Raw genomic sequence first — 23,319 nt, 5'->3', positions numbered from 1 at the left:
TTGTCCAACCCCCTTTTAATGCCATACAAATGGGTGGCCATCACTACACCCTGTGGTAGCGAATCCTACAGTTTAACTATGCACTGTGTGAAGAAGTCCTTCCTTTGATCTGTCCTGAATCTCCCTCCAATCAGCTTCATGGGGTGACCCTGTGTTCTAGTATTTTGAGAGAGGGAGAAAAATGTCTCTCTATCCATATTCTCCACACCATGCATAATTTTGTAGACCTCTATCATGTCTCCCCTTACCCTCCTTTTTTCCCAGCTAAACAATCCCAGCTGTTGTAACCTTCTCTCATAGGGGAGATGCTCCAGCCCCTTGATCATTTTAGTTCCCCTTTTCTGCACTCTTTCCAGCTCTACAATATCTTTGTTTAGGTGTGGTGACCAGAACTGGACACAGTAATCCAAGTGTGGTCGCACCATAGATTTGTATAGGGGCAGTATGATATTGGCAGTTTTGTTCTCAATTCCTTTTCTAATTCTGCCTAACATGGAGTTTGCCTTTTTAACAGTGGCTGCACACTGGGCTGACATCTTCGCTGAGCTGTCCAACACAACCCCAAGATCTCTTTCCTGGTTGCTCACCATCAGGCTATACTTGAAGTTGGGTTTTTTTGCCTCAACGTGCATCTCTTTACGCTTGCTTACACTGAACCGCATTTGCCATTTACATGCCCGTTCTCCCCATTTGGACAGATACTTTTGGAGCACTTCACAATTCCTTTTTGTTTTAATCACCCTAAATAATTTGGTGTCATCTGCAAAGTTGACCACTTCCCTGCTCAGTCCTAATTCCACATCATTTATGGACAGGTTGAAAAGCACTGGTCCTAATACAGATCCCTGTGGGACACCACTATTTACTTCATTGGGAGAATTTACCATTTATTCCTACTCTTTGCTTTCTGTTCTTTAACCACTTACTGATCCATAAGAGGACCTCTCCTCTTATTCCATGACTGCTAAGTGTGCTCAGGAGTCTTTGGTGAGGGACTTTGTCAAAAGCCCTTTGGAAGTCCAAGTAAACAATGTCTACTGGATCACCCCTGTCTACATATTTATTGACACTCACCCAAGAGATGCTATCTGTAACTCTAGCTGGAACACCACCACCACCACCCACATTTTCTTCAGCGCTGGCATCTTGGGTGCACCTTCTGATCACATGAGGTATTGCTACAGGCATCCATGAGGTACAGTCAAAGCAGCCCTGCACTTACTACCCAGCTTCCCTCTTCCTCACCCTCCAGTTAACAGCTCCTTTTCTCACTTCAATGGGTAAAACAGCACAATCCCCAAGTTCCTTCTGTCTCTTTTCAGAAACAGAAAATATAAATGTTGTGATGCACCTTGTACTCCCACCAACATTTAGACAAGAGTGAGACATTCAGGAGGAAACACAGACAAGAAACGTAAAGATAAATTACTTGGAAAATTGTAAATAGATGTGAAAGCCATCAGTGTTAAGGAGGATCAGGTCAAGTTTATTTATAGACCTTTCTTCTGCATTTACTACACTCAAAGTGGGTTAACTCGGCTGCTAACTGGGGATGTTGGGAACGTATTCTGACAGTGCTTAAAGAACTTCAGTGGCTCCCAGTGCGTTTCTTAGACAATTCCCAGTGCAGCTGCTAATTTTTAAAGCCCTACATTTCTTAGGGCTTAGGCACCTGAAGAGCTGCCTGGTAGTCCACCACAGGCTAGTCTTGTGCACTGAAGATGATCTCAGATGCCTCCCCCCAGGTGTTCCCTCAATCCGAAGGGAGGAGGTTGCAATTGGGGAGAGGGTGACACCCTGCCTGCACAATGCGCTCCCCAGGGATGTCCTGAAAGTTCATCCACTTTGTCTAGCCCTTCACTGTTCTTGCCTGCCTTAGATATGTGAACTGAATAATCTTTTGATCACATTCAGCACCAGGCTACTTTCTGCTTTTATATTATTATTTCTTTATTTAAAAGACATATACCCTGCACTTCCAAGAAAGCTTGCACACGAAGTTAAAATGCAGGAATAAAATAGAAGATAAAAACAACAGTCCCAACAGCCTCAGCATTAGAGTAGTCAGACACATCTGGAGGGAACCAGATTGGGGAAGGCTGGGCTAAAGTTTCCAACCAACTATGCAAACCCAGCAAAGATCTTTACTCATTAAATAGCTGATCAGATGGTTTGTACAGTATCCTCCTCCCCGTCTTCCCTGGCACTCATGCAAAGAAAAACGACTAGCAGCTTTGCTTTCTGACCAGAGATAAGCAAACAATAAAACATTCTGTGGGCATCCATATGCACTTGATGCATGCAAGAAAGCACTAAAGGTGTTTTTATTCAGGCAGTCCGCTTGTCTGTTGCTGAATGGGGGCTTAATTGGTTGGTGCTGTTTATTTCTTTTATTGTTGTTTTTAATTGTGTTTTTAATTTATTTGTTTTTGTTATGTTTCAATTAAGATTTTGTTTTTAATCTGTTAGCTGCCTTGAACACCATTTTTTGGTGAGAAGGTGGGATATAAATAAATAAATATGCACAAAGACACAAACCAGGCTCATTCTATATTAAGCCGTTCCAACTAAGAGCCCAGTTGCTGTATGTGGTGAATCAGTGGAGCTTACTTGTAAGTAAATGTGCCTTCATCTATAGCCCTCTCCTTTCTTTGCCTGTGATATTTATCTCAGAATAATAATACAAAACATTTGATGTTGTGTGAGCATGAGCAAAGTTCCTTACTCTTGCAACAGAGCAATGACAGCCTGCCCCCTCCACGCACACCATTCAGGGACTCTGCTACACTGGTGACAAATGACACGACCCTCATGAAGGCTTGAACACTATGCTCTGATTTAAGAGTGGGGAACTCGTGGCCCTCCAGATGTTTTGGCCTACAACTCCCATCCTCCCTCGTCACTGCCTATGCTGGCTAGGGCTGATGGGAGCTGTAGGCTAAAACATCTGGAGGGCCACGAGTAGCAGACCGCTGTTCTAATTCTTTTTTTTCTTACATATACATTCCACACTTTCATTATTAGCACATTGTATATACACAGTTGGAGCACGGGCCATTCCATGCCAGAGAATCTATTGGTTTTTTATTATGCCATCTTCCAAATAATTTTCACTTCAAAAATGTTCCATTTTGGTAACTTTCCTTACTTGACAGAAAGTTCAGTCTTTTCCTCCCATTTCACCTCTCCTCAAAAGTAATGTGTGTATTGCCTGCATCTAGGAAGCTGTGCAGAATACCATTCCCTTGCTACTAAGCAATGGCATCAGCCTGACCCCACATACCTACAGTCCGGGGCGGGGGTAGGTTTCAGGGCAGGTGGCATAGCTCAACCTTCCCCATCCCGGTGTCCTCTAGATGTGTTGGCTGGGAATCTGGACAGCAGTAGGTTAGGGATGGCTGGCATAGCCAAAACATAGCTTATTCCCTGCCACATAGATAGATACATAGATACATAGATAGACAGAGATATCCATTCCACTTTTTCCTCCTTGCTCTTTCCAGCCTTTCCTTAATAACAGAAGGAACAAAATGGGTTGATTCCAAGGGCATCATCCTGCTAGTGCAAATGACACCGCACGTGGAGAGGATCCAACTGAAGTCCCACTTGCGCAACTGCTTGTAGATCTTAGGTTTACAATCCGGTCTGCTAACGCTTGCACAACTGGAAAAGCAGCAGAACTCTGCTAATGCAGCAATTTCTTGCGCGAATGGTGTGCTGGGTTTAGGCCAAGGCTTCTGCTTGTCTTACCAAGCTGAACAAGCCCAGACCATTTCTACTCATCCATGTCCTTTTCTCCTCTGAGGGTCTTTAGAGTTCACTTCCTCCCCTCCCCACATTAAACAGTTGTCTTCTCTTTTGTTCTTTTTAAAGTTAGCATAGGTTATATAGGTTAATCAGGAAAAAAAATAGTTTCCAATATATCTTGAATCACAGAAAACAGATGGACCAATATTATCATGATGGTTATAAGTCAAGAAATTTAGAAACAGAGATGTTTGTGGCCCTTGGTGGCTTCTTACAAAATACATTAATTTCATTGATAGAGCAATTTCCCACACTTTTTCTTCACCAATCAGAAAGCTGAGGGATTTATCTTAGCCCAGGCTTTTTGCACTAATGTCAATAGTAAATAAAGAATGAAAAAATCTAGCACAAAATATGGGAGAGATACCAAAAATGAAATGAATTAGTAGAGTTGGTTGACCACGGTATGCTAGGCTAGGCTAGGCGGGATGGCAATGATGGGTGGGCAAAGGCTCCTCTCGCTCACCCCCTCAGCCACGCGGCTGCTGGAGGCAGGGAGGCAGGCAGGCAAGCAGGCAGGCAACTCATTCACAAACAGGCCCTTGGCCAGCGAGCAGCAGCATGCACGGCTCCCTCTGCCACCACCATCTTGCTCAAATGCAGCAGCCAAGCAGTGCGCATGCATGGCCATGGCTGCTGCTTCCACTTCCTTGCCCAGTGACAGCAACTGCCAAAATCTGTGAGATTTTCACATTACTTTCAGGCATTGCAGTTCCTTTTTGCCCTAGGCGAAGTATGAAGTCAGGGCCTTTGCATGCCACTGCTGAGCATGGGTCACTACTGAGTGCAGGAGCTCCAGATTACTGCACTAAAGCCTAGACCTAACAGCACCATTAGGAATCTCACCATCTGATTGTCCTGACAGAAAGGCCCTGTCCCAGATCACTGCCAGACACACCTCTTACAGTGGTGGGACCTGAAGCAAGGCCCCATTAACGGACTTCAACAGATGAGCAAGTTCATGTATGAAAGCAGTCCTTCAGATGCCCTGTTCCCAAATGTACAGGGCTTGAATGGTAATGACCAGCACTTTCAATTGTTCCTGCAAACTAATCAGGGGCCAAAGCAGCTTGAATAACAATGAAGTAACATAGCCTAGAAGAATTGATGCTTTTGAATTGTGGTGCTGGAGAAGACTCTTACGAGTCCCCTGGACTGCAAGGAGGTCAAATCAGTCCATCCTAAAGGAAATCAACCCTGACTGCTCACTGGAAGGACACATACTGAAGCTGAAGCTCAAATATTTTGGCCACCTGATGCGAAGAGAAAAGTCACTGGAAAAGACCCTGATGCTGGGAAAGACTGAAGACAAAAGGAGAAGGGGACGGCAGAGGACGAGATGGCTAGATAGCATCACCGATGCAATGAATATGAACTTGAGCACGCTCCGGGAAAGAGCGGAGGACAGGAAGGCCTGGCGTGCTGTGGTCCATGGAGTCATGAAGAGTCGGACACGACTGAACGACTGAACAACAACAACAAAACATAGCCTAGGACCAGGTGACATAAGAGATCGCCTGACCCCTTAACACCCTGTTTAGTTGCTGTGCTCATCAGGTGATGCCCTCCTGGTGGTGCCCCAGATTTCAGAGGTCCATTCCATGATGGCTTGAAATAGGGCCTTTGGTGTCATAGTGCCCACTCTCTGGAACTCCCTACCACTACAAATTAGGCAGGCACCAACCCTTCTGGGTTTCCGGTGTCTACTGGAAACATACTTATACCAATAAATATTCCCAGGAGGGCAATCTTGTCTTCTGTATACAGTAATGATAATATACAGTATTTAATTATGATCTTACAATGTATTATTTTGTTCATAACTTAGAAATTTGCGTATCTGTTCTGCCCCTGTAATTCCTCTTAATTTCATGCTATATAATTCTCCAACGCAGACACTTTGTCCATCTTTACAAACACACACACGCAATCAGGATGGTTAAAACAAAGTGAAACGCTGGATTTTAGCATACACATATTAGTACACTGGCAATTCTAATCTACAGGAAGGATCAAGAGTATGGACTTGGGTGAGGAGGGGAAGGCAGTGTCTTCCTATGCCCAGGATGAAACTCATAGGCCCCATCCCTGAGACAGATCCAGAAGATGCACTGGACAGGCGCCTCTTTTGTGCTTCCAAATCAGCAGTGCCACCAGCAAGACAGGAAAGCAACAATGATGCCAAAGGGGACTGACAGTACTAGGCGACTCTAATCTATGGCAGTGCTAGTGCGTCTTTAAACAAACCTGATTCCATGCCAACTACCAACTCCTCCTCCCCACAGAGCTCCAGATGGCCTGGATGCCCTCTGCTGTACAGAAAAGCAGACAGCTCTGTATGGTGCAAGCTGGGAGCTGCTGAGCTGGGATCCTAAAACAGCCAAAGCCTACAGCTTGCAGCCTTTCAGATCAAGGAACAAGATATCAAACCTGTGCTCATTCCTGCATGGTTGGTCTGAAATTGTTATCCTGAATAAAAATCTTTAGGCTACAAAGATTCAATATTCTAGACTACTCACATGACAGAAGCAAGCAGGGCCAGATACACTCTTGGACTGCGCAACAAGGAACATGCCATCTGAGGGCACGAGGGAACTCTCTCGTCTTCTCTGCTTTCAAGAGACATGCAAAATGTAGACATCCTCTTTAGGGTGGACAAAAGCACCCTGGGAAAGGAGGGAGCGAGAGCCCCTGCTCTGGAATGCCACACAAGCAAGCAGTTCAGAAATAGGTACATTTCCTGCACGATGGAACACTTTTCCCTCGTATGTTAGGAGGGATCAGATGACCCCCCAGGTGGGGACTGCGGAGCTGAGTGGGCACCACCGCTTCCTGCTGCTGAGCACTTGGCTGGCGTGTGCAGGGGCTCGAGATGCATGCCAGTGCCCCCCTTGTGAGTCAGGGCTCTACACGTGTGAATGTGCAGAGCCCCTTCACACGCCAACTGAATGCGCAGATGGCGTGCACGTATGCCTGCTAGGCATGTCGGCAGTGGGGATAGGCCACACAGCCTCGTGACCCACCGCATGCGTGCTTTCAATGCATGGGAGGGTCATCTGAACTCCCCTGTAGTTTCCTGTGCTCAGCGAGTCTTTATATGGGGGAGCACATAACCACGTATTCTGAAGGATGCTGCCCAGGAAAGGTTTTCCCCGCTCATTAGCTGTTTGCATGAAATCCGCCTCAGTTTCCGCCCCCCCCCCCCGGCCCCCACTGTTGAATTCTCGAAGAGTCACAGTCCAAGCTGCAAGGGAAACTAGCAGCCCTACATAAGGGCACCACTACTCCTTTCATACTCTCCCATGAGCCCCGGGGCTGTTTTCTTACTGTCCACCTTGCCCAACCCTCCCTTCCCCCTCCTGACCTCCTTTCTAAACAGCAGCCTGGTTTGGCTGACTTTTCTATTTCCTGTGGCTCAGCCTCTGGTAATCACACCGCACATCTGTCCACAGCTTCCCTAAATCCCAAAGACCTTTGCAGGGAATTCTGCTGAGATGGGGGAGGTGACAGACTGGGCCAAGCCAGAGGCGGCCATGCTGACTGAAGATGCACTCTCCAGTTAGCTATGAAGCAGGGCTGGGGGAGAAGAGCCCGCTCTTAACACGGAAAGGAGTATGTGGAAGCGGCTGGGGGGAAACCCGTTCCTCCCCCGCCCCAATGCTTTAAGGCATTCCCCCACCCTGGATGGTCCCTTCAGTGTTAGAAGTGAACACCCCTCCCACCCACGGCTTTGTAGGCAAACCAATGCATTTCACACATATGCATGTCCGGTTTAGCTCAGACAGACAAGCACGGCCAGCGTGGCCAAATCCTTGAAGCAATCCTGGCAGCAGGAAAAGTCAGTGTATGCATGGGCGTGGGTGTACTTGGGAGAAGTGGATGCAACATGTCTGTAAATGGAGATGGAGAAGACCTCTGGAAAGCACCTCTCCGCACCACTGGCAGGGCCATAGACAAAGAATCACACCCAGCAGCAATGTCACAGGCAATCAGGGCACTTGTTGGTTGCACAGCAAGTCACTTTTCTTTTTAAGCAGGTTGTCTCCCACTCATTCTCCCAAAAGTTTATGGCAGTGAACCTGGGGTTATTTTATTCCTACCTGGTAGACTACGGCTGTGGCTTGCCCAAGACCACCCCATGAGCTTTATGGCCAAGCAGGGATGGTGCTTATGTTGCTCACATCCCAAGTACCACTATGCCACACTGCCCCCCAAATACAGACCTCTACCAAGACAGGTACAATTTTCAGAACATGTCACTTCCCAGTCCTAATGCTACTGGAGGAAGAAAGGGCACGTCATGGCATTCTCCATTATGGGCAACTTTTAGGGCAGACTGTAAGAATAAATGGTAGATTCCCCCAGGGGAGGGTTGTAAACCCTGAGTTCCCAGAGAGATCTGTATTGGGACCAATGCTTTTCAACTTGTTCATGAATGATCTGGAATTAGGAGTGAGTAGTTAGGTGGCTATGTTTGCTGACAACACCAAATCATTTAAGGTGGTTAAAACTAAAGGGGATTGCAAAGAGCTCCAAACGCTTTTCTCCAAACTGGGAGAATGGGCATCAAAATGGCAAATGAGGTTCATCGTAAGCAAGTATAAAGTGATGCACGTTGAAGCAAAGAAAAATCCTTACTTCACATATAAGCTGATATCTGAACTAGCAGTGGCTAACCAAGGAAGAGATCTTGGGGTTGTGGCAGTTAGCTCAATGAAGGTGTTGACCGAGTGAAAAAGGCAAATTCTGTCTTAGGCACAAGTTGAAAAGGAAACAAAAATAAAACTGCCGATATCATACTGCCCATATGGTGTGACCACACTTGGAAAACTGTGTATAGTTCTGGTCCTGCACCCAAAAAAGGATATTGAAAAAGAGTTGGAAAAAGTGCAGAAAAAGGGCGACTAAAATGATCAAGGGGTTGGAGCAACTCCCCAACAGGTTACAACAACTGGGACTGTTTAGCTTAGAAAAAAGCAAGGGAGGGAAGACATGATAGAACTGTACAAAATTATGTATGGTGTGGAGAAAGTAGACAGAGACATTTTTCTCCTTCTCTCATAATACTAGAACCCAATGTGGTCATCCCATGAAGCTGATTGGTAGGAGATTCAGGACAGATAAATGGAAGGACTTCTTCATACAGTGCATAGTTAAACTATGGAATTCACTTCCACAAGATGTGGTGATGGCCACCCATTCGGATGGCTTTAAAAGGGGGTTGGACAAATTCCTGGAGGAGAAGGCTCATTGGCCACTGTGTGAAAAGAATGCGGGACTAGATGGACCCTGGGTCTGATCCAACATGGTTCTTATGTCCTTGAGACCTCCAGGAGCCAGCCCTCAGCAACTGCAGCACCAAAGCAGAAATAGAAGAAGCAGCACCTCATAAAAGAGGTGCTTGCTTATGACAGGACCTTAGAACGAGCACTGCTGAAGAGCAGGATGAGGGCTATTCCCCTCACAGTGATCCCGCAAGCATGTTTGGAATCTGGATTACGAGAGGTCAGCACTGGGACGGATGGTCATGGATGATGTCAGGCATTATCCAAGAGACCATCAAGAAACTAATCTCTCTCCCAGCAGTACAAACAAGCCCAGGGTCTTCTGTGGACACAGACTGCAATGAGCTTCAGACCACACACACATTTATTTGCTGCTTTTCTGTTTCAACGGATAGTTTCTATGGCTGTTTATTATCAATGTGAGCTGCCTTGAGTGCTTCCTCAGAATTAGAAAGGGGAGACAGAAATCCTCTAATCCAGCCTTCCCCAACCAGACACCCTCCAGATGTGTTGGACTACAACTCCCATAATCTCCCAGCCAGCTGTGCTGGCTTGGGGATTATGGAATTTGCAGTCCAACACATCTGGGGGGCTCCGGGTTGGGGAAGGCTGCCTTATCAATGTTTCCTTGGGGAAATAAATGAATAATTAATAAATAAAGCTTTTGGAATTCATTGCTACAAGATGTGGTGGTTGCAACTATGTTTAGGGATGCTGTACATGTTATGCTCGTTCCTGGGAATACCAGTGAAAAACGCTGCCTGCCCAGATGGTTGTTCTAGCTCGAGCCCTTTACATTTGGATATGTTCCCCTGGAGGCATATGAGTAGCCACTGTGGAAATGCAACACTGGACTAGACTGAAAGTGTGAAACAAAATCTCACTAATATATTGCTCTTAAAGCTCTGTGAAAAGTGTCAAAAAGTGTGTGCTATTGGGTAACTAATGCAGTGTAAGCGATCGCAACTAGGTACACTTAGGTATTTTGACCTGACAGTTCTGTGAACAGTTTTCACAGATGTTTATTAGCAATAGTTGGGTGTTGCTTTGCTCTCTTCCATTCATTCCCAAGAAAAGCGGAGTGGCTTTCAAGCCCAAACAGCTTTTAATCCTCAACCAGTACCCAAAAGGTTTGCATAACATGGTCTTACCTCGTGTGTTGGTGGCCATGTCTGCTACTTTCTGGAAGGCATCCAGGAAGGCTACTGCAGCCAGTACTGTAGTCCTAAGGCAGAAAGAGATATGCACATGAGAAAGATGGGAGACGGGCCTCATCACACATGGACAGCAGCCAGCACAAGACATTTTGCTGCCTCAACGGACTGCACAGTATAGCCAGGGAGGATCCCTTGCATCACTTCAGAGGATGCTGAGGCACAACTCCCAGACTGTGTGCCATTACCCCTGAATTATTGGCACCTCAGCCTAAACCAGCAGTACTATCAACCGTGAGGCAGATCAGAGGCCGGAGGTACAACTGGGGTAATAATTCTGCACAAACTGAGTTTGACTTGCCTTTTAAATCTCGAGGCCATCCAGCTTCTCTCGCATGACCCCTCAATTAATAGCATGAGATGATGTTCTGGGGGAACTCTGGGATTCATCAGGAAGTTATTGAACAAGAGATCAATCATGGCAGACAAGCTTTCTAGAAAGACTGTTGGCCCATCACCACTATTTTTCTCCTCAAATATAAATCTACAACAGGGGCCTATTTTGAGTTGTACAAAAAGCAAAGGTAGCCATAATGGCCAGAAGAAAAATTCCAAAATATGTAGTAGTGTAATACCTTTATTGGGCCAACCAAAAGGTCTCAAAAACATGCAAGGTTCCGAGATCTCCAGATCTCTTGTGATTATTCAGAGACAGTGACTTCAAAACAAATTAATCCCTCCCCCTTAAACTGTTTTTGTAACATCTGGCCTCGTAAATGAAAAAGAGAGAGAGAGAGAGAGAGAGAGGGAGGGAGGGAGATCTCAAAAGCTTGCATACTTATTGTGACCATTTGATTGATCCAATAAAAGTATTACATCAATATGGATTTTGGAATTTTTCTTATGGCCAACAGCTTTGCTTTTTGTGTGACTTGGAGAATACCAAATTTAGCATTCTGCAGAGGGATTCTACCCTGGAGGAAGTGCAAGAATCCAGTTTGAAGAGCCAGGGCCTGCAGGAGAAGCCACCACCACCACCACTGGGGAAGAGGCGTGCTTGCTGCTGCTGGGCCTGCTGCTGCCGCCGCTGGGCCTGCTGCTGCCGCCGCTGGGCCTGCTGCTGCCGCCGCTGCCACCACCACCAGGCCTTCCCTGTGGACCTCTGCCTGGCAGACCGCCAGTCCCTGCAGGACCAGGCCCCCAGGTACCGAGCCAGCTGTGCTGCTCCACCTGCCCCTCCCTGGAGGGGCTACATAAGCTGGCTGGCTGAGGTGGCCTGGGAGAGCCAGGGCCTGCAGGAGAAGCCGCCGCCGCCGCCGCCGCCGCCGCCACCACCACCACCACCACCACCACCACCACCACCGGGGAAGAGGCGTGCTTGCCGCCACTGGGCCTGCTGCTGCTGCTGCCGCCGCTGGGCCTGCTGCTGCCGCCACTGCCACCACCACCAGGCCTTCCCTGTGGACTCCTGCCTGGCATTTTTAAGGGGATTTTAATTGTTTTGTTTGTTTTATTTTGTTGGGGGGGATTTTGTTGTGTTTTTAGGGGTGGGTAGCCTGCCTGATAGGCGGGAGTGAGGGGGCATGTGTCCACCTGATGGAGGCAGTGGGGGGAGTGTTGGGGGCCAGAACATACCGAGGCTGGGCGGCAGGCGCTGGCGGAGCGCTAGGGGCAGGCCATGCCAACTAAGGGGAACAAGGGAGAGATGTGTAGTATCTGTCCCCTGCTCCGGGCCTGTCCAGAGCCAAAGGATGGCTGGGGGAGGCGTGACCCCATCTTCTGGCCTTCGTTTGCTGCTCTGCAATGCCAGGTCTGTTACCCAGAAAACCTCCCTCATCCATGACATGATCCTGGATGAGGGTGCAGACCTGGCATGTATTACGGAGACCTGGCTGGCCGAGGCTGCAGCTCCAACCCTTGCAGCCATGTGTCCAGCTGGATTTTCGTATGCACAGCAACCGAGGGCTGGGGATCGGGGAGGGGGAGTGGCTGTTATCTACCAGAGTCCTTGGTCTTCACCAGACCCCCTCTCCGGGAGACCAAGGTTGCTGAGTGCATGTACTGGAGGTTGGGCCCGAAGGGCAGTCTGGGGATTCTGCTCGTGTACCGTCCACCCCGCTGCACGACTGACTCCCTGGCCGAGGTGCTTGAGGTGGTCTCTGATGTGCGTGTACAGTCCCCTAACTTACTGGTGTTGGGGGACTTCAACGTACATTCGGAGGCCATCCTCACAGGAGCACCTCGGGACTTCATGGAGACCATGGCCTCCTGGGAGCTGCACCATATTCTAACTGGGCCCACCCATGTAGCCGGTCATGCACTAGACCTTGTGTTTGTTCCTGGAGAAGCGGGGAGTGATCTGGAAGTCGGGGGTATATCCACCACCCCCTTGTCATGGTCAGATCACTATCTGGTGACGTTGGACTTCTCAGTTCCACAACCCCTCCACAGGGGTGGAGGACCCATTAAAATGGTCCGCCCCAGGCATCTTATGGATCCAAATGGATTCCTGAACGCGCTTGGGGATTCTCTGGGGCATGCCAACGGCCACTCGGTCGAGACCCTGGTGGGTGGCTGGAATGCCGCAATCACTGGGGCATTAGATCGGGTGGCTCCAAAACGCCCTCTCCCCCTGAACAGGGCTCGGACTGCACCATGGTTCAATCCGCGGTTACGAGCTCTAAAACAGGTGATAAATAGGTGATAAAATCAAGATTCTAAAAAGGTCCATTTAAATAAAAATATCTTCACTGCATGTTTTTATTTAGCAGGCAATACGAGGTCAGGTGTACCTCTCTTGAGAGGCTATTCCAAATTTGGGCATCACAAACGAGAAGGTCCTGTCCTTGGGACTCATCCACCTTGTCTTAAGACAGTGATAGAACCTGAAGGAGAGTCTCCAAGTGAAACAAAAGCAGTCTGAGTCAGTCTGAGTGTGAGTGAGTGAGTGAGTGAGTGTGTGTGTGAGAGAGAGAGAGAGAGAGAGAGAGAGAGAGAGAGAGAGAGAGAGATTCCTAAAATATTCTGGCCCCAGTCCATTTAGGTCTATTTGGAGGTTAAAGCCAGCTCCTTAATTAAGCTTGGAGGAAAATGGATAACCAGTGAAGCCAATGAAGGATTGGCATAATGTGGTCTGAAGGGGCAGTTCCAGCCACAGTTGCTTTCTGGTCATCCCATAGTTTCTTCACTATCTTCCAGGATAGCCCCATATAAACTGCATTAGAGTAATATGACCTGGAAGTGAGAAGAGCGGAAATGATTGGGGCCAGCTCTGATGTCTCCAGGAAAGGATGAAGTTAGCATATTAAACAGAGTTGGTTAAAGGCACACCTGGCCACTGCTGGCATTCAGGTGCAGGTCTGCAAACCTATAGCTTCGGGGGGAGTTCAACCGCATCCACAACAGGCTGAATATCTACTCCAGAATCTTCAGAACCCCCAAGCAACATCTTGTTGGTATCAAGTTCCAGCTTGTTTACCTCTATCCAACCCAAGACTGCCACCAGCCACAGATTCAATGCCTCTCTGGCGCTGGAAGTTGGCAATGAGAGGCACAGCTGGACATCATCTACATACTGATGACACCTTGGACCAAAACTTTGGATAACCTTCCTCGGTGGTTTCTGGTAGATATTAAACAAGCATGGGAGACGAGATGAAATCTTATGGCACCCCATAATCTAGCAACCATGGCGGGAAGCAAAAGCCTACCAACAACTCCTTCTGGGGCCTACTGCCCAGGTAGGACCTTGGTTACTTCAAAACAAGGGGGGATCCCACCCAATAAGCTAGTCCAGGAGGACACTATGGTTGATGTTATCAAAACCTGCTGCTCCAGAAGAATCAACAGGGTTGCTATCCCCCAAAGAAGATCCTCCATCAAGGGAGACCAAAGCAGTTAGAAGTTCCAAAGCCAGGCTGGAAACCAGACTGGAAAGGATCCACATAACCAGTTTCACACAAGAGGACCTTGAACTGTTATGCCACTAAACCCTCCATCACAATCCAGAGCAGCATCCATCATTACCAAGGGCAACCTGGTGCCCGCCAGATGAGTTGGGGCACAATGCCTAGCTTCGCTGGCTGTGGAGTGCTGGGAGTTGTACTCCGACACATGCACCGGGCTGGGGAAGGCTGACCTAGAGAAAGCAGATTTGATCTTGGTTGATAGCCAAGATCAGCAGGGTCAAGCAATTCTTTTCAGTAGAACTTTCAGCACAGTCTCCTTCAGGGCTGTTCGATTTTCCCCTCCTGCAGGGAGACATTTACTATCTCAGTGACCCAGCTGGTTAGCCTCTCCCTGGCACATTTAATAACCTAGGAAGGGCAAGAATCCGGAGTGTATGTGGTGGGTCTCATCATTCCAAATAATTTGCTCAAAACCTCAGATCAAGCAAACTGAAAGATATCCAAAGAAAAAGTTACTAGACAGGGCTCTCAGGAACACCAGGAGCTATTCTGAATTAATAATGCATCCCATGGGAAGCATTTTTATCTGCAAAGTTTCCTACAAATTGGCCACAGCAGGCCTCCCATGGTTTCAGTCAGCTACCCTGCTGGCCAGATCGCAACAGGCCTTTCATCTGCAGTCAAAGACACTGAGCAAGCGTTTATGCCCTCCCCCGCCTTTAGTGATGCAAGCCAGGTACTTCCATTCTTAAAGGCAACCTACAAATAATGATAAGGGAGAGAGAAAGGGAGTCCCATTCAGGATTACATTCCGGGTGGCAGATTTTTCCCATTTCCTGGTCTTTGGCAGCAGCACTTTTAAGACTTGGTGGGTTGTTGACATAAGAAAAGCCCTGCTAGATCAGACCAAGGGTCCATCTAGTCCAGCATTCTGCTCACACAGTAGACAATCAGTTGCCCATGGGAAGCCCACAAGCCGGGCATGAGTGCAACAGCACCTTCCCCATCAACTGGTGTACATAAGCATACCACCTCGGATACCAGAGGTAGCATATACCCATCAGGACTAGTGGCCATTGATAGCCTTATCCTCCATGAATTTGTCCAATCCTCTTTTAAAGTCATCCAAATGGATGGCCATCACTACATATTGTGGAAGTGAACTGCATTGTCTAACTATGCACTGTGTAAAGAAATTCTTCCTTCTATCTGGCCTGAATCTCCCACCAATCAGCTCTATGGGATGACCCCGTGTTCTAGTATTATGAGAGAGGGAGAAAAATGTCTCCCTATCCATATTCTCCGCAGCATGCATAATTTTGTGCACCTCTATCATGCCCCCTTTTCTAAGCTAAACAATCAAAGTTGTTGTAACCTTTCCTCATAGGGGAGTTGCTCCAGCCCCCTGATCATTTTAGTTTCCATTTTCTGCACTTTTTCCAGCTCTGCAATATCCTTTTTTAGGTGCAGTGATCAGAACTGAACACAGTTTTCCAAGTGAGGTGGCATCATAGATTTATTTAAAGGCAGTATGATATCGGCAGTTTTATTTTCCATTTCTTTCCTACTCATGCCGAACATGGAATTTGCCTTTTCACAGCAGCCACACACTGGGTTGACATTTTCATTGAGCTGTCCACCACAACCCCAAGATCTCTTTCTTGGTCAGTCACCGCTAGCTCAGATCCCAAGAGCTTATACTTGGAATTTGGAAATTTTTGCCCCAGCATGCATCTCTTACACTTGCTTACATCGAACTGCATTTGCCATTTAAATGCCTAGTCTCCCAGTTTGGAGAGATTGTTTTGGAGCTCCTCACAATAACTTTTTGTTTTAACCACCCTAAATAATTTGATGTTATCAGCAAATGTCACAGAGAAGAAGGCCAGGATCTCTTCTCAATCGTCCCAGGGTGCAGGACATGGAATAATGGGCTCAAGTTACAGGAAGCCGGATTCCAGCTGAACATCAGGAGAAACTTCCTGACTGTTAGAGCAACACGACAATGGAGCCAATTACCTGGGGAGGTGGTGGGCTCTCCCATACTGGAGGCCTTCGAGACGAGGCTGGACAGCCACCTGTCAGGGATGCTCTGACTTGGATTCCTGCATTGAGCAGGGGGTTGGACTCGATGGCCTTGTAGGCCCCTTCCAGCCCTACTCTTCTATGGTTCTATGAACTTGGCCACTTTGTTGCTCACCCCTAATTCATAAATTCCTCATTTATAAACAAGCTGAAAAACACTGGTCCCAATACAGACCCCACTGTTTACATCCCTCCATTGGGAAAATTTACTATTTATTCCTACTTGACGTTCAATAACCAGTTACATCATCACCAGATACCCCAAGACTGGATGAAGGATGAGGAACATCCTACGTTAGTCTTCCCCAACTGGTGCCCTCCAGAAGCCTCCCCCCATGAAGGCTCTTCAATCCCTCAGTTGTCACCGTCAGCCATTCCACCAGGCTGTACAGAGGGGGACGAGAGGGCCATTCCATCACCCCTGAGGAAAGACTACTTCATTTTTTCCTCTTCCCTCCCCATCCCTTTTTCCTTTTTTGGCTGAGGAGCAAGATAAAAATAGTGTAAATAAATAAATACGTATCAAGGCAAAATCTACAGCTTTAATCCCTCCCTCCCAAACTAACTCCGAGTCAATGTGGAGTTTCTGGGCATGTAGAAAAAAGCAGAGGAAATGTAGGACGTGCTCTCTCTCTGATAGCCAAGGAGTACAAAAGTAGCATTGGTAAAGAAAAAGGGAACACAGAGCACAAGCAGCCAAGGATGCTGAGAGAAACACAAGAGAGTCTTTCAAATCAGTGGAGCACTAAGGAACACAAGCGAAACGATGGGGCTATTAACAGGGCAGCCAAGCAAGGAATATCCGGCAGCTACTGCAAAACAACGCTGGATGGGCTGAAAAGGCCCCTTTATAGCTGCGTTTGATATGGGGTGGTGGCCGGCAAGGACAAAGGGGAGAACTCTGAGATCTTCTGGGGAAACGCAAAGCAACGGGGCGTGCCTGGGAACAAGGTGGCAGGGAGACTCCTTTGGGGAGTGCTGAGATAAGTGAAGGCTGGAGGGGGGTGGGAGAGAAGCTGGCTTGCCGCCCTTTGTACTCTAGAATGACTGGAAACTGCTCAGGGACAAGACAGTCAAAGCAGCTCTCAGGCAGCTCCTCAGGATAGGCGGAGGGGGTGCCGCAGCGTCTAGCAGTGGTGGTGCTGCTGCTCCTGCCGGACCCTTCCCCAAGCTTGTGCCCTCCGGAATGGCCATGCTGGATGGGAATGATGGGAGTTGCAGTCCAACACATCTGGACTGCACCAGGTTGGGGAAGGAGTTGTAGAAGATGTTGCAATTGCCTTGGCATTCCCAAAGGCAGCGTCTTTGCATCTGGGCCACACCACCTGGGTGAAGCAACAAGTCTTTACGAGAGAGCTGAGAGTTAATTCTATGACAACAACATTCGAGAGGGAACCAAGACTCGCTCTGTAAGCTACTGGGAGAAGCTGGGAGTTAGGCCAAACTACAAATGACTGAGAGAGACATGAAGTCTGTCACCTGACGGTTTCGGATTGTTTTGTATTGGAGCTGGAGGGGGTTTCCAACTCTGTTCAGAGCAGGGGCAAAAGAAGAGGGAGTGCTTAGCCCTTTCCACAATCACAGCTCCCCTTCTTCCAGTGGCTTTCCCCCATAAGGGGATAAAGGGATAATTTCCACTGTGGAGAGAAAAGGCCATTGGGGAGATTTTTATTGGGGAAATGGCCTACATTGGAAGGGTTAAGTATTTGCTTTTGTGCCACTGTTCTGATCCAATCTGGACTGCCCCACCCCCCACCCCCACCACAGCTGCAGTTCAATAAAAAACAAAATTATCAAGTCACACTCAAAATATCTCATGTATAACCTGGTCTGTAAAATTTGGCCCTCTGTGTGGATTTAATTGTGGTACTTTGGCACTTTGAGAGCCAATCATGACTGAAAAACAGGATATGAAGACGATAAATAAAAAATCTCTCATCTTTTTATGTTAATAAACATTCTTGCTGCATGCATTTTGCATCAGTTATTATTAAACAAGGACCCCACCTCAACCAAAGCAACCCACAGTCTCTCTACCGCAAAGGCCCACTGTTTCCTGGGCTAAATGCTCCCTATAGCAAAGGGGAAATGTACACAAAAACTTGCTGACTGGGGGATTCTGGGAATTTGACACATCTGGAGGGCACCAGGTTTGGGAAGGCTACTCAAGTGGATCAAATCAGGGATGAACACAAATAACATATTTAAAAACCTGGAAATGGCTTTTCAGCTGGCCACTGGAGCTGTGCCTTTAACAGTGGCTTGATGTACACACAGACTTCACATGTTTAAATTTAGGCCCTGAAAAGCTTCACCTGTTGATTTTGTGCACAGACTACTTTTAATGGCACAAGAGCAAGTTGAGATGAATTTTTTGGGTTAGTGGGCAACTTTAGTTGATTTGACAGAGATGCCATTAGCAGGCGACCTAGATATAGTCAAATATGAAAACTGGAGGCTGGTTCTGATCAAATACAGACTTGGCAACAACAAAACAGAGGCTCGAAGGGCTCTCTCCCCAGGGGTGCCTAGAGAAATGGTTTCTTCCCCATTAAAACTCCTTAACACCAGTGAGGCACTGCTTTTCCACAATAGGGATTTCTTCTAAAAAAAATGTTCAATTGTCTCCAGAAAGCAATTATAATTCACCTGGTATTCTTTTCTCCTTTTTTGTGGAAATCTGCTCATACACAGCCGAAATCAAGACTGAAAGTGCCAGTTTGGCTACGTCCTCCAAAACAGGCAAGAGCCGTGATGGCTGTGCTGTGACATCACTGGTGCCTCTCTGGCTTTCTTCACATGGAGGCTTTATTCTGCGATTGAGATTGCTCCCTCACAAAAGTTTGTGGGCTCTTTACATGACGCCATACACCTTCAAGGCGTCTCCTGCACTAAATGCCCTTTGCTCCATTTTAAAATCGATCTCAGATAATGAGCTATCAAATTACCCCATTGTGTTCCACTAAAGTCTCCTCTATGAAAAGAGGAAAAGCAGCAAGAAGAGGAGCGAGATCAATGAAAGATAATGGAAGACTCAGATGAGGGGAGGGGAGGGGAGGGGAGCACGTGAAAAAGGGAGTCGTTGTGATCCTGCATTTGAAACGGAAACAGAAAGCCCCATTTTAGATGCAGGATTTTAGGCTGGTGCAGAGATGCCCTCTGTCTTTGAGGCTTGGTTGGTGAGCATGGGGTGAAATTTCTCATAATAAGATGACTGAAAACAAGTTTGATTTTGCAAAACCCAGAAGATACAAATGGTGTATAGCACCACTGTGCAAAAGCACAATGAAAAATAGACCGGACAAAATATTTCCATATATTCCTACAGAAAAGAAGTGACGGAAAGCATGGTTAGAGGCTCTGAGTGGAGAAGAGCTGTTCAGCAAGAAATTCTTGTTGTTTGTGAGTCAGGACCATTTCAATATTAGTACGAACAGCAGGTAAAACCTCTATTATCCTCCAGTATTGCTATTTGTGTTCATATCTTAATTCCATTTGTCTCCCTTTTAAAAAAGGGGTGTCTGTGCAGAGAAGGAAGGGGGAGCAAGGGCAGGGATGGTCAGTGTCCCCATCCCCAGCTGGCCCTCTTTGTCTTTAGCCCTGGAAAAAGCTGAGAAGGGCTGGAGAAATCGGGGGTGGTGGGGTGGGGATCCTCCCAGGGAAGGAGAAATGTCTAGAAAATAATGGGCAACCATTAGATGTGAATGGTTTCACTCACGTGTCTGAGGAAGACCGGGCCTGTTCCGCACAGAGCCCGCGGCTCCCTAGCAGTAGTAGTGTGAGCGGCATCCTTCTTCATTTGACTTTGTTTTTACCTCAAACCTGCTAGGCCTTAGCACTGCTGTTTGACTTTTACCAGTCTCCAGTCTTGTACCTCATAAGGGGAATGGGCTGCAGAGTTCCTTGTAGGGAGGCAGAGGGCCTAGAACTCTTACCAGGTGCATGACAGGCAGAAATTCAATTGGTGCAACTTCATCTAGCAAGAGCTGACAGCAGCCTCTCCGTGCTGCAGGGTGGGCAAGGCGTTCTTCTCTGTCACCCCACAGCACGGGAAGGCTTAACTCCAGATCAGCAACAGATCCTTCCCATGCTGCAGGGTGACCTGGGGGCTTCTTTTGTCACCACACAGCACAGAAAGACAGCAGGAACAGGGGATGAGGCTGGGGGAGAGGCTGGCAGGCTGGACGGGGTGAATATGCAGGTCCTATTGGGCCCATGGGCTGCAGGTTCCCCACACGTGGTGTTGAGAGTAGCAGTGGAGTCTACAGGGAGTGTCTTTCGCAGGGTAACGAGAAATGGATACTGTTGATGAGGCTTTTGGGTTCTAGAGGAGCCTGGGCTTCTCTTTCCTCATTGTTATCAGCCACAGTCGACATCAGCTAACATAGTAAACTTTTGCGTAACTTGAATTTTGAACTGCAAAAACGTTATTTTGGAATGGCACATTTTGTGACTGGTTAAAAACAGGGGCATTGCTAGGGTCTTAAAAGATCCGGGGCACAGGCCCATAACACAAATTTTCATACACACACACATATATATGAGTCTAAGTGCACGTCTAATTGTGTGTGTGGGGGGTGCTTGCTTGTGTGTATAGATTTGTTGTTTATTCGTTCAATCACTTCTGACTCTTTGTGATTTCATGAACCAGCCCACGCCAGAGCTTCCTGTCAGCCGTCCACCCCCAGCTCTCCCAAGGTCGAGTCCGTCACCTCCAGAATATGTGTATAGATTACATATATACATAATGTGTATAGATTACATACATACATACATAAGAAGTGTTCATTGACCCCCCCCCCCTTCAACTCAGACCCCGATTCAGCATTTTGGAAAACATCCCACTTCTGCTCTGGCCAATTTGTAGTCGGGCCACTTCAGCTCAGCACCAAACCTGAGTCAAGGTTTGGAAAAATCAGTCTTTATGCCTCCTGTTGAGTACCATGGGAAATTAGAAAAAAAAACTGTAACTTTTTTTCTCTTGGTCAGAACTGGATAATTTCAGGCACAGTAGCCCTCTAGAAGAGGATTACACCTGCCCAATGTCAGAAAACTAGGTGCAGGGTTTATATTTTGATTTTCTTTTAAAAAGAACTGCCAATAATGTTTTAATTCCTTGGAAGAATTGGATAGAAATTTCAGGGTTTATTGCCCCATTAGAGGAGATCATGTCTGCCAAATTTCGGAATGCTAGCCACAAGAGTTTTTGTGTAAGGGTGGCCTTGACATTTTGAGGTCTCCAAAAGAAGAACATACTTATGTTCTGTAACCCTATGTTCCTTGTGGACCATTGTTCTGAACATTACAGACAGCCTACAGTTGTCCCTAAGTAAGAAACCAGCAAAGTTTCAGAAGGATAGGTGCAGCAGTTCATGTGGAAAGGGAGTTCTCCAGTTTAGGGGAGGGGGTGATTTGCTTTCCCTTCCATTCATCCCTTCCCCAATAGTTTTTGGGTAAATTTGTATGGAAATGCACAGGTCATCAGAGGTGTCCCCCAGGCAAGAAACCTGCAAAGTTTCTGAATCGTAGAATAGTAGGGTTGGAAGGGGCCTACAAGACCATCGAGTCCAACCCCCTGCTCAATGCAGGAATCCAGGTCAGAGCATCCCTGACAGATGGCTGTCCAGCCTCGTCTTGAAGGCCTCCAGTGTGGGAGAGCCCACCACCTCCCTAGGGAATTGGTTCCATTGTCATATTGCTCTAACAGTCAGGAAGTTTTTCCTGATATTCAGCCGGAATCTGGCTTCCAGGAACTTGAGCCCGTGATTCTGTGTCCTGCACTCTGGGATGATCAAGAAGGGCTCCTAGCCTTCCTCTCTGGGACAACCTTTCAAATACTTGACATCTCCCCTCAGACTTCTCTTCTCAAGGCTAAACAGGCCCAGTTCTTTCAGTCTCTCCTCATAGGGCTTTGTTTCCAATCCCCTGATCATCTTTGTTGCCCTCCTCTGAACCCTCTCCAGCTTGTCTGCATCCTTCTTAAAGTGCAGAGCCCAGAACTGGACACAGTACTCCAGATGAGGCCTAACCAGTACTGAGTAGAGGGGGACTAGTACTTCCTGGGATTTGGAAGCTCTGCTTCTATTGTTGTTGTTGTTGTTGTTCAGTCGTTCAGTCATGTCCGACTCTTCATGACCCCATGGACCATAGCACGCCAGGCCTTCCTGTCCTGCGCTCTCTCCCGGAGTGTGCTCAAGTTCATATTCATTGCATCGGTGATGCTATCTAGCCATCTCATCCTCTGCCGTCCCCTTCTCCTTTTGCCTTCAGTCTTTCCCAGCATCAGGGTCTTTTCCAGAGTTTTCTCTTCGCATTAGGTGGCCAAAATATTGGAGCTTCAGCTTCAGTATCTGTCCTTCCAATGAGCACTCAGGGTTGATTTCTTTTAGGATGGACTGATTTGACCTCCTTGCAGTCCAGGGGACTTGTAAGAATCTTAGAATAGAATAGAATAGAATAGAATAGAATAGAATAGAATAGAATAGAAGGGTTGGAAGGGGCCTACAAGGCCATCGAGTCCAACCCCCTGCTCAATGCAGGAATCCAAGTCAGAGCATCCCTGACAAATGGCTGTCCAGCCTCGTCTTAAAGGCCTCCAGTGTGGGAGAGCCCACCACCTCCCCAGGTAATTGGTTCCATTGCCGTATTGCTCTGACACTCAGGAAGTTTTTCCTGATGTTCAGCCGGAATCTGGCTTCCTGTAACTTGAGCCCATTATTCCGTGTCCTGCACTCTGGGATGATCAAGAAGAGATCCTGGCCTTCTTCTCTGTGACAACCTTTCAAGTACTTGAAGAGTGCTATCATATCTCCCCTCAGTCTTCTCTTCTCAAGGCTAAACATGCCCAGTTCTTTCAGTCTCTCTTCATAGGGCTTTGTTTCCAGTCCCCTGATCATCTTTGTTGCCCTCCTTTGAACCCTCTCCAGCTTGTCTGCATCCTTCTTAAAGTGTGGTGCCCAGAACTGGACACAGTACTCCAGATGAGGCCTAACCAGTGCTGAGTAGAGGGGAACTAGTACTTCCCGGGATTTGGAAGCGATGCTTCTATTAATGCAGCCCAAAATAGCATTTGCCTTTTTT

General features: G+C 47.4%; 1 protein-coding gene across 1 annotated transcript in view; it reads right to left on the bottom strand.

Moving 5' to 3' along the window:
• Positions 1-23,319, bottom strand: part of MTSS2 (MTSS I-BAR domain containing 2) — a 116,478-nt gene that overhangs the window by 46,958 nt on the left and 46,201 nt on the right. The window contains exon 3 of the mRNA XM_084812335.1: positions 10,244-10,317. Within this exon, the coding sequence (XP_084668461.1) occupies positions 10,244-10,317 (74 nt within the window). The remainder of the gene's footprint in view (positions 1-10,243; positions 10,318-23,319) is intronic.

Source organism: Heloderma suspectum, chromosome 8 (assembly GCF_057233095.1).
Source record: "Heloderma suspectum isolate Gila_16-S chromosome 8, 16-S_ref, whole genome shotgun sequence".
Taxonomy (NCBI): domain Eukaryota; kingdom Metazoa; phylum Chordata; class Lepidosauria; order Squamata; family Helodermatidae; genus Heloderma; species Heloderma suspectum.
This window is presented reverse-complemented; position numbering and strand designations above follow the sequence as displayed.